The sequence below is a fragment of the Orycteropus afer genome, unplaced genomic scaffold (assembly GCF_000298275.1).
Source record: "Orycteropus afer afer isolate SDZICR_OR568_19922 unplaced genomic scaffold, OryAfe1.0 scaffold00144, whole genome shotgun sequence".
Classification (NCBI taxonomy): domain Eukaryota; kingdom Metazoa; phylum Chordata; class Mammalia; order Tubulidentata; family Orycteropodidae; genus Orycteropus; species Orycteropus afer.
The window spans coordinates 3030287-3045147 of record NW_006921731.1 but is presented as its reverse complement, the minus strand read 5'-3'; the positions used below and the strand labels follow the sequence as shown (position 1 = coordinate 3045147).

The 14861-nt window shown below is 40.6% G+C and overlaps 1 protein-coding gene across 1 annotated transcript in view; it reads right to left on the bottom strand.

Moving 5' to 3' along the window:
* Positions 1–14861, bottom strand: part of SRGAP3 (SLIT-ROBO Rho GTPase activating protein 3) — a 432226-nt gene that overhangs the window by 73061 nt on the left and 344304 nt on the right. The window contains exons 9-10 of the mRNA XM_007945843.1: positions 14129–14326; positions 11796–11880 (exon numbers count right to left, since the gene is read on the bottom strand). Of these exons, the coding sequence (XP_007944034.1) occupies positions 11796–11880; positions 14129–14326 (283 nt within the window). The remainder of the gene's footprint in view (positions 1–11795; positions 11881–14128; positions 14327–14861) is intronic.

Here is a 14861-nt window from a genome sequence, read left to right as displayed (position 1 = left end):
ATCTTCACCCAAATCCTAATAAAAAAAAAAATAAAAAAAATAAGAAAAATAAAAGAAAGAAAGAAAAGAAAAAGAAAAAGAAAAGAGGGAAAAAGAAGGAAAAAAACCAAAAAAAAACTACATTATCTGGGGAGAGGGCAACAAGGGAAAAAAAGGTAGAGAACAAGAATAATGAAGGAAAAAATGAGAAAAGCACAAAAAGGAAAACAAGAAACGGGGTTAACCATGAGAAAGAAAAAAAAAAAATTGCAACCCAGAACAGGGAAAAGAAAAAAAGCTGAAAACTAGAACCTGGGAGAGGAAAATAAAGAATAATAGTAAAAAGGACAAAAGTAATAATAACAATAGTAGTTTTAGAACAGACAAAAACGAACTAAGAAACAGAAAAAAGAAAGAAAAATAAAATTGGGGTAGGGAACCCAGTCTCCATCCAAGCACACAGACTGGGATGGAATTCCTGCCAGCCCAGAAAGTGGGTGGGAGTGAGAGATGGCTGTACCTCTGTTCACTAAGAAGGTGTGAGATATAAGAGTAACAAGGGGGAATGTCGCACCTTTCCAGTCAACCGTGTCTGGAATTTCCTTGGGGTTCCCAGCAAGTGGAGCCTGTTCTTAAGTCCCTGGAATCTGGGAGAACGCTGTCGCTATAAATATCCAAAATGGTCAAGCCGCTTGTAAGCATTCAAAATAGCTACACCCTCTGGACAGACAAAAGCCCACAGTTCAGCCCACCTTTCTCTTCACTGCTTCCCCTTTTATTCCCCACCCACCAGAGCAGTCCTCTGTGCAGTCCCTGGCTGTTGTTGTTATGTGCCATCGAGTCGGACCCAACTCATAGAGACCCTTCCTTAGATTTCTGAGGCAGTATCACTATGGAAGTAGATTGCCCAACCTTCCTTCTGAGGAGTGGCTGGTGAGTTTGAACTGCCAGCCTTCTGGTTTGCCGTCAAGCGCCTTAGGCAGGGCAGATTTTTAGGTTAATTCTTAGGTCCTGCCACCACTCGGCAATATCCAAGCTGTCTGTGCTGTCAGGATCACTGCCAGACCGTAGCTCCATATGTCTTCTTTTTTTGGTGTTTTCATGCAAATTCTTCTGCTAGTTGGAGTTTAGTCCACTTCTGTATCCTTCCCTTCAAAGCTCAGGGGTCCAGGATTATCTTCTGTATCTGTGTTAATTAGTTTGTTGAAGAGGGTCTATGCAGTCTTTCTCCCTATTCTGCCATCTTACCCTGATCTTCCTTGCCTTTTTAAAATTTTTTTTAAAGGGCATATAGGGGTGTGTGCTATTGCTCCCAAAAGGTGCTGGTTATATCAGTTTTAACAAGGAATGCCAATTTGCTGAGTACCTGGAAGTCTGCTAACTTGTATGACTGGGGTAAATCTTCTTCTAAGTAAAGGTGATTCAATCAGACCTTGTGTTTCCTTAACTTGTGGCTTCTTTAAGCTGAGTACTTTAGAGAAATTGAGGCACTCACCAAGATACTTCATTTCATTGAAGAAGGTAGCTTTCTGTCTTTTCAGCCAAACTTCCACTTGGCCTCATATTATGCACCTGTTTTAGAAATTCCTATACCAAGTGACCCTCAGATGCCATAAAAAGGCCACTGATGCAGGTGTAACCTCACCCTAGCCCTGCTGTTAGAAGAATGTTCTGAATGGAAGAGTCAAAATACTCAGGGAGAGGTGTCTTATCTGTTGACACACAAAAGATTTAATTATCCAGGATGCTCTTTTAATTGCATTTTGCTCTCATTGGTCTGTCCAATGAGAATTTTATCAATGTAAGTCAATGAAAATTTTCTGGTTGTTGAATTCCACCCCCCCTTCATTAAATGCCCTAAGAATCCACACACACATATCTTTACCACATGGTGAAAAATAGAAATGACTGAAGATATGGTCTCAATTTATTTAGCTCCAGCATTGAGTGAAAACTCCACATGTTTGAAATTTCTAGTTAACTAATTCTTATTTCTATTATACTGCAAATTTATTTGAGATTACCTTGTTTTAACTAGGAATTCTGGTGGCACAGTGACTAAAGCTTCCAGCTGCTAACCAAAAGGTTGGCAGTTCAAATCCAGCAGTCATTCTGCAGGAGTAAGTTAAGGCAGTCTACTGCTGTAAAGATTTACAGACTTGGAAACTCTATGGGGGCCGTTCTACTCTGTTCTATAGTGTCACTATGAGTCAGCATCGACTTGATTGATGGCAGTGGGTTCGGTTTTGGTTGTTGTAACAACTTTTTTTCAGTGGAAATATTTTTAAACATTTTACCTATTTCTTAAACACAAGAAAACATAATGTTTTCTAAATATTTTCAGGGTTTCATTACCATTGGCAACGATAGTCTGACAAGCTACAGTGATGTTCTAGGTACTGCTGAGTGAACTCAAATTACTACTACACTCAATGATCCAGCCCTATGGTGTAGACCAAACTATATAAAGGGTCAAACAGTTAATATTTCAGGCTTGTGAACCATACAGGGTCTCCACTCTACCTTGTAGTACAAAAACTGCTATAGACAATATGTACATGAATGAGTATGGCTGTGCTCCAATAAAACTTTATTTATAAAATCAGGAATTGGCCAGTACTCTTCAATGCTGCCAATATCCACAAACAAGAAAAGTCTGAGAAACTGTCATACCTAAGAGGAGCCTAAGGAGACATGATAACTGAATGTGTATATGGTCTCCTGAATAAGATACTGCAACAGAAAAGGGGAATTAGGTAAAAACCAAGGAAACCTGATAAAGTATGGATTTTAGTTAATAATTAGATATTCATTAACTGTGACAAATACACCATATGAATGTAAGATATTTATAACAGGGGAACTGGGCATGGAGTATATGGAAGCTCCGCAATATCTCTGCAACTTTTCTGTAAATCTAAAATTATCAAAAAATTAAAAGTGTATTAAAAACAAAGACAAACTCCCCAGAATTGGCAGATCCTACAAGATTGATGTTAGTTATCAAAATAAGCATAAACCAAAAACCAAACTCACCACCATTGAGTCGATTCCAACTCACAGTGACCCCCTTTGGGTTTCCAAGGTGGTAAAGCTTTACAGAAATAGATTGCCCAGTCTTGCTTCTGCAGAGTGGCTGGTGGGCTTGAACCCCAACCTTCTGGTTAGCAGTCAAATGCCTTAGGCACTATGCCACAAGAGCTCCTTAAAAGAAGCATAGTGGGCTTTTTGCATGGCTGATTTACTAGGAAGTAGGAACACGGAGATTCTTCTAGATGGCTTTTCTTAGCTGCATCTGCCCTCCTGAAGTTGCATTTTCCTGGAGTTTTTTGATGCTAGTCAGTTCAAAACTCAGAAGGACCAGTAAATCATTTCTTAGAGCATGATGTGGCTGAAGGCTAAATAAACTTGGAAGACTAAATGGGCTAGGAGTTATGCCAACCAAAACTAATTATTATTATTATTCCGTTAAGGTCAATCAGGCAAGGATAGCAATAAAAGTTGCATCTGATAGCACTCATGATGGAGTTGAGAAGCAATTTCTCTTCCAAGTAGGAAGACTCATCCAGCATCTTATTATTATTATTTTTGTTTAAAAGAACATCTAGTTCCATAAATCCAAGGCACTATCGCATCACTATCACTCACTGACATCCAGTCAATTAGACTCATAGCGATCCCTCCTTGGGTTTCTGAGGTGGTATCTCTACAGCAGTAGATTCCCCAATCTTCCCTCTTAGGAGTGGCTGGTGGATTTGAACTTCCAGCTTTCTGGTTAGCAGTCAAATGCCTTAGGCACTATGCCACCAGAACTAAAAAATATAAGTAGCCACCAACTCATATGGGCTTGCTTTCTGTTACATGGCTCATGAGAAAGAATCCCCAAACCCCAACCCCACAACTGTGAAAACCAATTCTTCCCTTTAATGTTTGTCTTGGAAGCTGCCCCCCCACACACACACACACTCACCTCAAGTTCTTTTCTTGACCTTTCTCTCTCTTTTACCTTACTCCTCCTTTGTTTTTCTGTTTTTTTTTTTTTTTAATAATATTTTATTGTGTTCTCAGAGAATGTTTACAGAGCAAATTAGGTCCCCATTTAATAATTTCTATGCTCTGGTGGCATAGTGCCTAATGCATTTGACTGCTAACCAGAAGATTCGGGGTTCAAACCCACCAGCCACTCCTTGGAAAGAAGGTTGGGCAATCTACTTCTGTAGAGATACTGCCTCAGAAACCCAAAGAGGGGTCACTATGAGTGGAAATTGACTCGAAGGCAGTGAGTTTTGTCTTTATAGTTATGCAAATTTCCAGTGACATTAGTTGCATATTTACAATGTGTCAACAGTCTCTTTTAATTGCATTTTGGATATTTCATTTACTGTGCTCCACTTTTCCTGCCATCTTATCTTCTCATCTTTGCTTTAGAGTAGTTGTTGACTTTTTGGTCTCATGTTGTTGTTGTTGTTGTTTGTCGTCGAGTCGATGGTTTTTTAACAGAGCACCACACTCACAGGTAATAATATCCTTTATTTTGTGTGCCAATCTTATTTCACTAAAAGGTGACCACAAGTTTCAGTTCAAAGTTCAAAGAGTATCTCTGGGTGATAGTCTGAGGGAGACCTCTAGTCTTAACTGGTTCAGGAAGTCTAGACATTTTAAGAATTGGAGTCCTGTTCTGTATTTTCCCCCTATTTTTTTTTTTTTTTTTTTTTATCAGGGTCCTCTATTTGTGGCCTTGATCATTATGGTTGGTAGTGGTAGCTGGGCACAGTCTAGTTCTAGTCTCAGAGTAGATGAAGCTGTGGCTCATGTAGGTAGACTAGTTCCTTCTCTGAGACTTGGGTTTCCTTCTTTCTCTTTTGCTCCTAAGAAGTAGAGATGAACAGTTGTATCTTAGATGGCTGCTCACAGGCTTTTAAAACCCCAGATGCTACTGGGATGATACTAGGTAGCAGAAGATGAACTTTGTGAACTATGTTATTCCAATTGGCTGAGTTATCCCATGAGACTACAGTCCTAAGCCTTGAAATTCAGAAAAACAACCCCACAAGGTGTTTGGTTATATATAATAGTATCTGTAATTATATCTATTATGAACACATGTGTGTGCACATACACACCTGTCCATATAGATACTTCTTTCTGTGCACACATATGTATAAACCTGTACCTTTCCATATAAATATATGTCTATACACATAGATAGGAGCTCTGGTAGCATAGTGCCTAAGGCACTTGACTGCTAACCAGAAGGCTGGCAGTTCAAACCCACCAGCCACTCCTCAGAAGGAAGATGGGGCAATCTATTTCCATAGTGATACTGCCTTGGAAACCCAAGGAGGGGTTGCTATGAGTCGGGTTTGACTTGATGGCACATAACAACAACAACAACATACACATAGATATGTCACTGTATGCTCATTTTTTGGTTATTTTTGGTGTTATATATGTCATATTATTTAGCACAAACATTCTTTTCTCTTATGTGCTTCTTAGTGGCATCATTTACTTTGGGCAAGCTGTGCTCATTTCACTCACATTTGGTGCTACTTTTCCCATTATCCAAAACAACAAGTATCTATAATCTTGAGAGTGATTCCACCTCTCTAATCCCTGGTAATCACCAATGAACATTGGTCTCTGTGTATATTTATAGATAGATAGACTAATTCACCGCCATCGAGTTGGTTCCGACTCATAACAACCCCTCCCTGGGTTTTCAAGGTGGTATCTCTATGGAAGTAGATTGCCCAATCTTCCTTCCAAGGATTGGCTGGTGGGTTTGAACTACGAGCCTTCTGGTTAGCAGCCAAATGCCTTAGGCACTACACCACCAGAGCTCTCATATATGTATATGTATATGTGTATGTATATATGTAGGTATATATCAGTGCCATTTTAGCCAGGATGAGATGGTATCTCATTGTAGTTTGGATTTACATCTCTAATGGATAATGATCCTGAGCATCTATTTGTTGGCCATCCTTCCTCCCCCATTGTTGTTATTTTAGTTCTCTTTGTCTAAAGTGCCTGCCCTATTCCATGGCCCCACTCAAGCTCTATTCCAATACTGAAGTGTCAGGATAGAGTAAAATTAGAGTGGTGGGGAGGAAGTGAAGAAAAAGCTCATCACAACTAATTCCTTCTTTGGCCCCCAATCAATGAGTTTTAACAAGTGTATACACCCATGCATAACTAGCACCCAAATCAGGATATAGAATATTTCCATCACCCAAAGAGTTTTCCAGTAATCCCTAACAGAACTAACCTCACGGGTCACCCATGAATCAACTTCCAACTTATGGCAACACCATGGGTGGTCAGAGTAGAACTGTGCCCATTAGGGTTTGCAAGGCTATAATCTTTCAAAAGTAGATCACCAAACCTTTCTTCAAAGACATCTTTGGTTGGGTTTGGACAGCCAACCTTTCAGTTAGTAGTCAAGTGCTTAATTGTTTGCACCACCCAAGGACTCCTTTGCACCTCCTGTTGTTAGATGCTGTTCAGTCAGTTTTGACTCACAGTATCCCTATGTACAACAAAATGAAACACTGCTCAGTCTTGTGCCATTCTCACAATTGTTGCCATACTTGAGTCCATTGTTGCAGCCACTGTGTCAATCCACCTCGTTGAGGATCTTCCCCTTTTTCATTGACACTCTACCTAGCATGATATCTTTCTCCAGGGGCTGGTTCCTTTTGAGAACAGGACCAAAGTATGTAAGACAAAATCTGCCCTTTCTTGCTTTTAAGGAGAACACTAGCTGCATTTCTTCCCAAACAGATTTGTTTGTTCTTCTAGCAGTCTATGGTACATTCAATATTCTTTGTCAACACCACAATCTAAATGCATCAATTCTTCTGCAGTCTTCCTTACTAACTGTCCAGTTCTCACATGGATATGAGGCTACTGAAAATGCCAAGGCTTGGGTCAAGTGTATGTTAGTCTTCAAAGTGATATCTTTGCTCTTAAACACTTTAAAGAGGTGTTTTGCAGTAGATGTGCCTAATGCAATATATCACTTGATTTTTTGACGGATGTTTCTATAGCCATTGATTGTGGAACCATGTCAAATGAAATCCTTGACAACTTCAATCTTTTCTTCATTTATCATGATGTTGCTTATTGGTCCACTTGTGTGGATTTTTGTTTGCTTATGTTGAGGTGTAATCCTAACTGAAGACTGTCATCTTTCATCTTTATCAGTAAGTGCTTCAAGTTTTCTTCATTTTCAGCAAGTGAAGTTGTGTCATCTGCATATTGCAAGTTGTTAATGAGTCTTCCTCCAATCCTGATGTCATGTTCTTCTTCATATAGTCCAGTTTCTCAGATTATTTGCTCAGCATACAGATTGAATAAATATGGTAAAAGGATATAACCCTGACACATGCCTTTCCTGATTTTAAACCATGCAGTATCCCCTTATTCTGTTTGAATGACAGCCTCTTGGTCTGTGTACAGGTTCTTCATGAGCACAATTAAGTGTTCTGGAATTCCCAGTTTTTGCAATGTTATCCATAGTTTGTTATGATCCACACAGTCAAATGCCTTTGCACAGTCAATAAAATACAGGTAAACATTTTTCTACTACTCTTTGCTTTCAGCCAAGATCCATCTGACATCAGCATTGATATCCCTCATTCCACGTCCTCTTCTGAATCTAACTTGCATTTCTAAAAGTTCCGTGTCAATATACTGCTGCAACCATTTTTAATTATCTTGTAAAATTTTACTTACATGTGATAGTAATTATATTATTAGTTAATTTCCACATTCTGTTGGATCCCCTTTCTATCAAATGGGCACAAATATTGATCTCTTCAAATCGGTTGTTCAGGTAACTGTCTTCTAAATTTCTTGGCATAAATGAGTAAGCACCTCTATGCTGCATCATTTGTTAAAACATGTCAGTTGGTATTCTGTTAATTCCTGGAGTTGTTTTTTTTTTGGGGGGGGGGAGTGGGGAGCAATTCCTTCAGTGCAGCTTGGATTTCTTCCTTCAATATCATCAGTCTTTGATCATATGCTACCTCCTGAAATGGCTGAAGTCAGCTAGTTCTTTTTGGTACAGTAACTCTGTGTACTCCTCCCATCTTCTTTTGATGCTTTCCACATTGTTCAATATTTTGCTTATAGAATCCTTCAGTATTGCAGCTTGAGGCTTCAGTTCTTTCAGCTTGAGAAATGCTGAGCATGCTCATTTTCTTTGATTTTCCAATTCCAGGTCTTTGCAAATTTCATTGTAATATTTTATTTTGTCTGCTAGAGCTGCCTTTGAAATCTGTTCAGCTCTTTTACTTGACCATTCACTTTATCTCCTCTCTGTTCAAGAGCAAGTTTCAGAGTTTTTTTCTGACATCCATTCTGGTCTTCTCTTCTTTTTTTGTCTTTTTTAATGGACTTTTGCTTTCTTCAAGTTTGATGTTATCCCATAACTGGTCTGGTTTTTGGTCATTAGTGTTCAATGCATCAAATCAACTCTTCAGATGGTCTATATATTCAGGTGAGATACTCAAGATCATATTTTGACTCTCATGGACCTGTTTTAATTTTCATTGGCTTCAACTTAAACTTGTATATGAGCAATTGATGGTCTGTTTCACAGTTGCCCCCTGGCCTTATTCTGACTAGGATGATATTGAGCCTCTCCATGGCCTCTTTCCACAGATGTAGTAAATTTGATTCCTGTAAAATCTATCTGGTGAAGTCCACATGTACTGTTGCTTCTTATGTTGTTTAAAAAAGGTATTTGCAATGAATAAGTCATTTGTCATACAAAATTCTATCATGGGATCTCTGGCATCATATCACCAAGGCCAAATTTTGTAACTACTTAATGCTTCTTCATTTTCAACTTTTGCATTCCAATCAGCAGTAATTACTACTACATCTTGATCGCATGTTTGGTCAATTTCAGACCGTAGAAGTCTGTAAAAATCTTCAAATTCTTCATCTTTGGCTTTAGTAGTTGGTGAGTAAATTTGAATAATAGTAGAAGGTTGGGCAATCCTACTTCCGTAGTGATACTGCCTCAGAAATCCAAGGAGGGGTCGCCATGAGTCAGGACTGACTCTACGGCACATAACAACAACAACAACAAGTGTTAACTGTCTTCCTTGTAGGTGTATGTATACTATCCGATATCTGACAGCATTGTACTTCAGGATAGATCTTGAAATGTTCTTTTTGATGGTGAATGTGATGTCACTGCTCTTTAGTTTGTCATTCCTGGCATAGAATACCATATGATGGTCTGATTCCAAATGGCCAATACCAGTCCATTTCAGCTCACTAATGCTTCATATGTCCCATTTCAGTATTGACAACTTTCAATTTTCCTAAATTTATACTCCATACATTCCACATTTCTATTATTAATTGATGTTTGCAGCTGTTTCTTCTCATTTTGAGTTGTGTCACATCAGCAAATGAAGGTCCCAAAAGCTCTACTCCATCCATGTCGTTAAGGTCAATTCTACTTTGAGGAGGCAAATTTTCACCACTCGTATTTTGAGGGCCTTCCCACCTGAGGGGCTCATCTTACCATACTATTTTAGATAATGTTTCACTGCTATTTATAAGGTTTTCAGTGGTCAGTTTTTTCAGAAGTGGACCTGGCCATGTCCTTCTTTCCAGTCTGTCTTAGTGTGGAAACTCTGCTGAAATGTGTCCACCATGGATGACCCTGCTTCTATCTGAAACGCCAGTGACATAGGTTCCAGCATCACAGCGACACACAAGCCACCAGAGTAAAACAAATTGCACCACCTGGGACTCCTATACTAGTCTTTGGTGATAGATATCAGATCAGTGGTTGCTTGGGAGAGAGAATGGAGGGATTGCAAAAAAGCACAAGTGAACTTCTAGCAGTGATGGAAATGTTCTGTATCCTGATTTGGGTAGTGGCCATGCATGGGTTTATACATTTGTCAAAAATCACTCATTTCTACATATAAAATGGATGTGTTTTACTGTATACAAATTAAGCATCAACAAAGTAGATTGAAAAAAATTGAAGGATGTTATTATTTTTAAAGCCCTCATTATTACTCTTCCTTGGAAGCCTCTTCGGCTCTCCTGAGTCCTGTGGCAATCCCCTCCTCACCTGATGACAGCCCTCAGAATCTCTATGTTCAACCTGGCAAATTCATCCTGTACTGCTATGTGACTTAATACTGTCACTATTTAACTTTTTATGAATTCATGGTTGTTTTCCAGATAGATTATAAGTTCCTCAGGTGTGAGAAAGGGTTTAATTTCTCACTGTATCTTCTAGAGCATGGAGCTCACAAACCCCATGTATCCACAGATGTCAGGACAACTCACATGGCCAGAGCTTAGCCACTAGAATGTGCACCCAGCACAGAGAAGAGAGCAGTCAGTAAAAGAGCAAGGATGTGTCTATACACTAAATACCCAATGGCTAACAAATCTCCCACATTTCAGTATATCTCCCTTCCTGTCACCTTCCTCCTTTGCCAAGAAACTTCTGGTGATCTCTAGGCCTGCTTCAAGTTGTCATGTTGGGATCTACTGGCCTTTCATCTCTCATGTTGGTCTCCTATATTCTGGACCATTCTTTCTTTTTGGTGGAGCACATCCTTTAGTCAATAGCCCTCTCCACACAAACACAAGATTATAGTTGTATATGGGGCTAAAGGTGCTCTAACTGGGGCCCAGCAGCTTCAGAAATCCTAGATCAGGCCTAGCTGAGCTCCCCTCCTCACAGCTGAGCCTCACACCAGGTTCTGGAGCCAGCAGTTCTTGACCAGACCAGCCCTGACCTTGTGGCCTGGTTCTGACCAGTGAGCCTCAGGTTCTTTGCCCAAGTCCATGTGCTGGAGACTGTTCCACCCAACATTCATTTAGCTAATGTTAACTGAGTGTCTGCTGTGAGTGAGGCACTGTTCCAGGTGCTGGTGACAAAGTAGGGGTGAAATAAGAAGGAAGTTCCTACTCTGATTAAAGAGGTGATATTGTTGAGGATGGGGGTGACCAAAGACAATAGGCAAGTGAACAAATAATAAATAAGGTGATTTCCCATGGTAAGTGAGATGAAGAAAATCAAACAATGTTGGTAAAGAGGTAGTGACTTCTTGAGATTGAGTGGCAGGGTGGGCTCCTCTGAGGAAGTGATATCTATGCTGACAGCTAAAAGTTAAAATCTAAGGGGAAAGTATTCCAGCCAGAGGTAATAGTAAGTGCAAAGGCTCTGGGGCAGAAATAAGCTTAAGGAGTTCTGAAGTACAGAAAGGAGCTCAGTGTGGCTAGGGCATGGTGAAAGCAGGGAGAGTGGTCGAGGAAAAGCAGGCAGAGGCCAGATGATGTGAGGTCTCCTGTGCCATGAGAAGCAGTTGGGATTTTATTCCAATTGGAACTGTAAGTCTTTGGTGCTGTTAAGCCTATTCCCCAAGTCCCTTAAGGACAAGACCCTACCTCACACTGTGACCTTCCTTCTTTGGACCTCGAATCTCACCTAAGCGCTCCAACAGTGAATTGGCAAATAGGTGAAAATAGCCCATGTTGACCCCTACGTCCTGGATCCCACCCCCCATCTATCAAGGATCCCTCTCTCTGCCACTCTGCCTTAGACCCTCTCCTACAACCTAAACTAAGACTGTGGTTGCCCCATATTACCTGGAGCCAGACTGGACCCTTTTCAGCATCTGTATCAGGGCTTATTTCCCCAGCCTGCCCAATCTTGGTAGGTGGGTCCAGTTGACCCCATTTTTCCAAGCGTCAAACAGTTAGAGGGGCTGCCACAAATCCAATAGAACCCTCAGTTGCACCTCATGGCTTCTATTCCAACTCACCTTCACCCAAGGTCTGTTTGAGTAGGTCATGCTTGGCCTGCAGCTTGGTGATGAGGTTACTGCCATTCACATATTCTTTAAATTTCTGTAAGACACAAGGTACAAGGAAGGTATAGATTGCAGGCCCAGGTAACAAGGAAGTCAATGGAGGTCACATACCCACAGAAGCACTCCTTGCACCTGTTCCTGTGCTCCTCTCTGTCCAAATCTTAGACTTGTCCAAGTAGCCGCCTGGCCCTTTGTGGGCTCCAGGCATCTCAGGTCACAGTTTGGGAACACAAAGAAACCTCAGAGAGAATGGGACTGGTGAAAGCTGCTTTTGTCAGGTAAGGCCTGCAGCAGCATGAAGCAAAAGGCTTCTTCAGTAGTCAAAGCTCGCTGTGCTTTTGGGCCAAGAGTAATAAAGATAGGAACCAACTCGAAGCTAAAGAGCTGAGCCTGGAGAGCTTTATCAAGTCTGCCAGAGAGAAGCCTAGGATCAAGCCTTCTTTTGTCTGGTTTTGCACTAAAGAAGGAAGGGCTTTTCAGGTCCCCAAGAGACTTTCCCATTGAAATCACCCAAAGTTCATTAGGTGAGATGATTTTGCTCTTTTTACAGAGGAGATCAGCGAGGCTTGGCACGGGAAGTGATTTGCCCAAGGTCCCTAGGTAAGTCCATGGTGGGACTGGTTAGATGACCACAATCAAAAGGTGCTAATTAGTAGATCAACATCAGCACAGTGACATGTTTTAAACAACTCTATCTTTGGCTTTGGCCCTGACCTATCTATTAGTGGATTTTTAAGATGTGGATGCCATGCCCACTAAATCTGTGTATGACACAAGGTTTGAAGAGGCAGCATATATGTTGAACATCTGGATCAGCATCTTGACAGCCTGGGACCATGAACTGAATCCAGCAAGAGGAAATCTAATTGGTGGTAGACATAAGACTTACTCAAGAAATTGCCTATAATTCCTTTAGGAGAAAGGAGCCCTAGTCTAATGAACAAAGATTTAACTGATATTAACCTAGCTTTGAAATGACAAAAAAAAAAATTAAAAAAAAGGATTATGATTTTAAGATGTATGAATAAGAATACAATAACTCATATGGAATCAGTGAAAATTTTTGTCTATTCTGTGCTGGCCAGACCACTATTGGGAGTCTCACTTTTGCAGAGACATCCACAAATTGGACACGTTCAGGAGAGAATAGCTAAAATACTGAGGCCACTCAAAAATAAGACTTCTGAGGCAGGATTGAAAGAATTGGATATGTTTAGCCTGGAGAAATGAAAATCCAGCTGCCTGCATTAGGAGAGGCTGTCACGTAGCATTAGCCTTGCTCTGGGTAGCCCTAGAGAACAGAATTGAGATCCATTGTCAGAATCTTTAGTGGGGCATATTTTTTAAGATAACAAAATGAGATGGAAGGTTATAATATTCAAAGCCAGCTACCATCCAGATAAAAGGGCTGCTTTGGGAAGGAGAGAGCTTTCAATCCTGAGGGCATTTAAGTAGAGTCTGGATGATCATTTGGTGGGGACATGGCAGAATAGAATCAAGTATCAGATGGAAGGTTTGGACTGATGTGCTTTAAGGTCCCTTGTTGTTGTTGTGTGCCATTGAGTCGGCCCTGACTCATAGCGACCCGTCCTTGGGTTGCCAAGGCAGTGTCACTATGGAAATAGATTGCCCAACCTTCATTCCGAGGAGTGGCTGGTGGGTTTGAAACACCAGCCTTCTGGTTAGCAGTCAAGTGACTTAGGCACTATGCTACCAGAGCTCCTTAAGGTCCCTTACAACTCTAAAATTCTGTGTTCAGCAAACACATGCTGAACTAAAGCCCCAATTCCCTTTTTTCTTGCTCCTCCTTGCTCCTGACCAAATGAGATTAAATTATCTGGGACCTCACATGAAGGGCTGGCAACTCAAGACCAATTTGCTTGGCCTAATGAGGACATTATTTTCAAAGCCCATACCCAAATTTAAGACAATTCAGCATCACAATCCATTCATATAACTTTAGAATTGTTTCTTGGGGCTTGCACTTTGCTACCATGGCCATTTTCCCCTCATCCTACTGAATACAACTTTCTCTCTGGTTATTTCCAGAGCAGGAAAGTTGCAAAAACCATTCACCCAAGGTCAATGCTAATACTTTGCTTGATAATTCATATTCTGCATTTCAGAAAAACAAATCAGGCAATTTCATTTAAAAGCATGTTGGAAGAGTTTTAGGTCTAATTGACCCATGTGGTTTCATTGATTCCCACTTGTTTGGAGTTCTCCCCAGAAGTCACTGCCAGTGGGTCAGCAGACAGTGGGTTTGGGTCCAAGATCCCACTTACTGTAAAATAAAACATCTCTGTCTCCTGTTGGTTGGCTCTCCTTTTGGCAATGTTGATCTTGCTCATGTAGGTCTCAGAGGCAGCTGACTTTATAGACTCTGTAGATCGACTATGTTGGAAAGCATCAGAGACATCAAAATCCTCCACTGTTAGCATGTCCTGTAAGGTCTGCATGGTGGCATCCAGGGTTTTTCTAACCTGGGGAAATATAGTATATCAACAAAAGTCCTTTATCCTCATAACAACATTATATTTTAAAGTCCTTTTCCCAAGTATTGTTTTATTTCATCCTCATAAAGTTCCTAGGAGAGAGGCAGGATAAAGATTATTGTTGCCACTATATTGAAGTGAATAGTAAGGCAAATTTGTTGTTGTTGTTGTTATGTGCCATTGAGTCGGACCTGACTCATAATGCCCCTCCTTGGGTTTCTGAGGCAGTATCAATACAGAAGTAGATTGCCCAATGCAGTTGGTTGGGGTGAGGAGCCAGATTGCCCAATCAAAATTAATTTTGTTGTATTGCTTCTGCCAGAGAGAACCTTGGAGACTGTTGCTAGAAACAAGGAATCCAGGTTTCTAAGCTAGTTTCTTTTTACCTGATTACACAGCCCCAAACTAGATCTTCCAATGGGAGGTGGGGCACCTGAGTAATGACAACACTAGAAATATTCTTGGTTCATTCAGAGAAGGAAGGAAACAAAAGTCTGGATAGCAGTGATAATCTGTCCTTGAT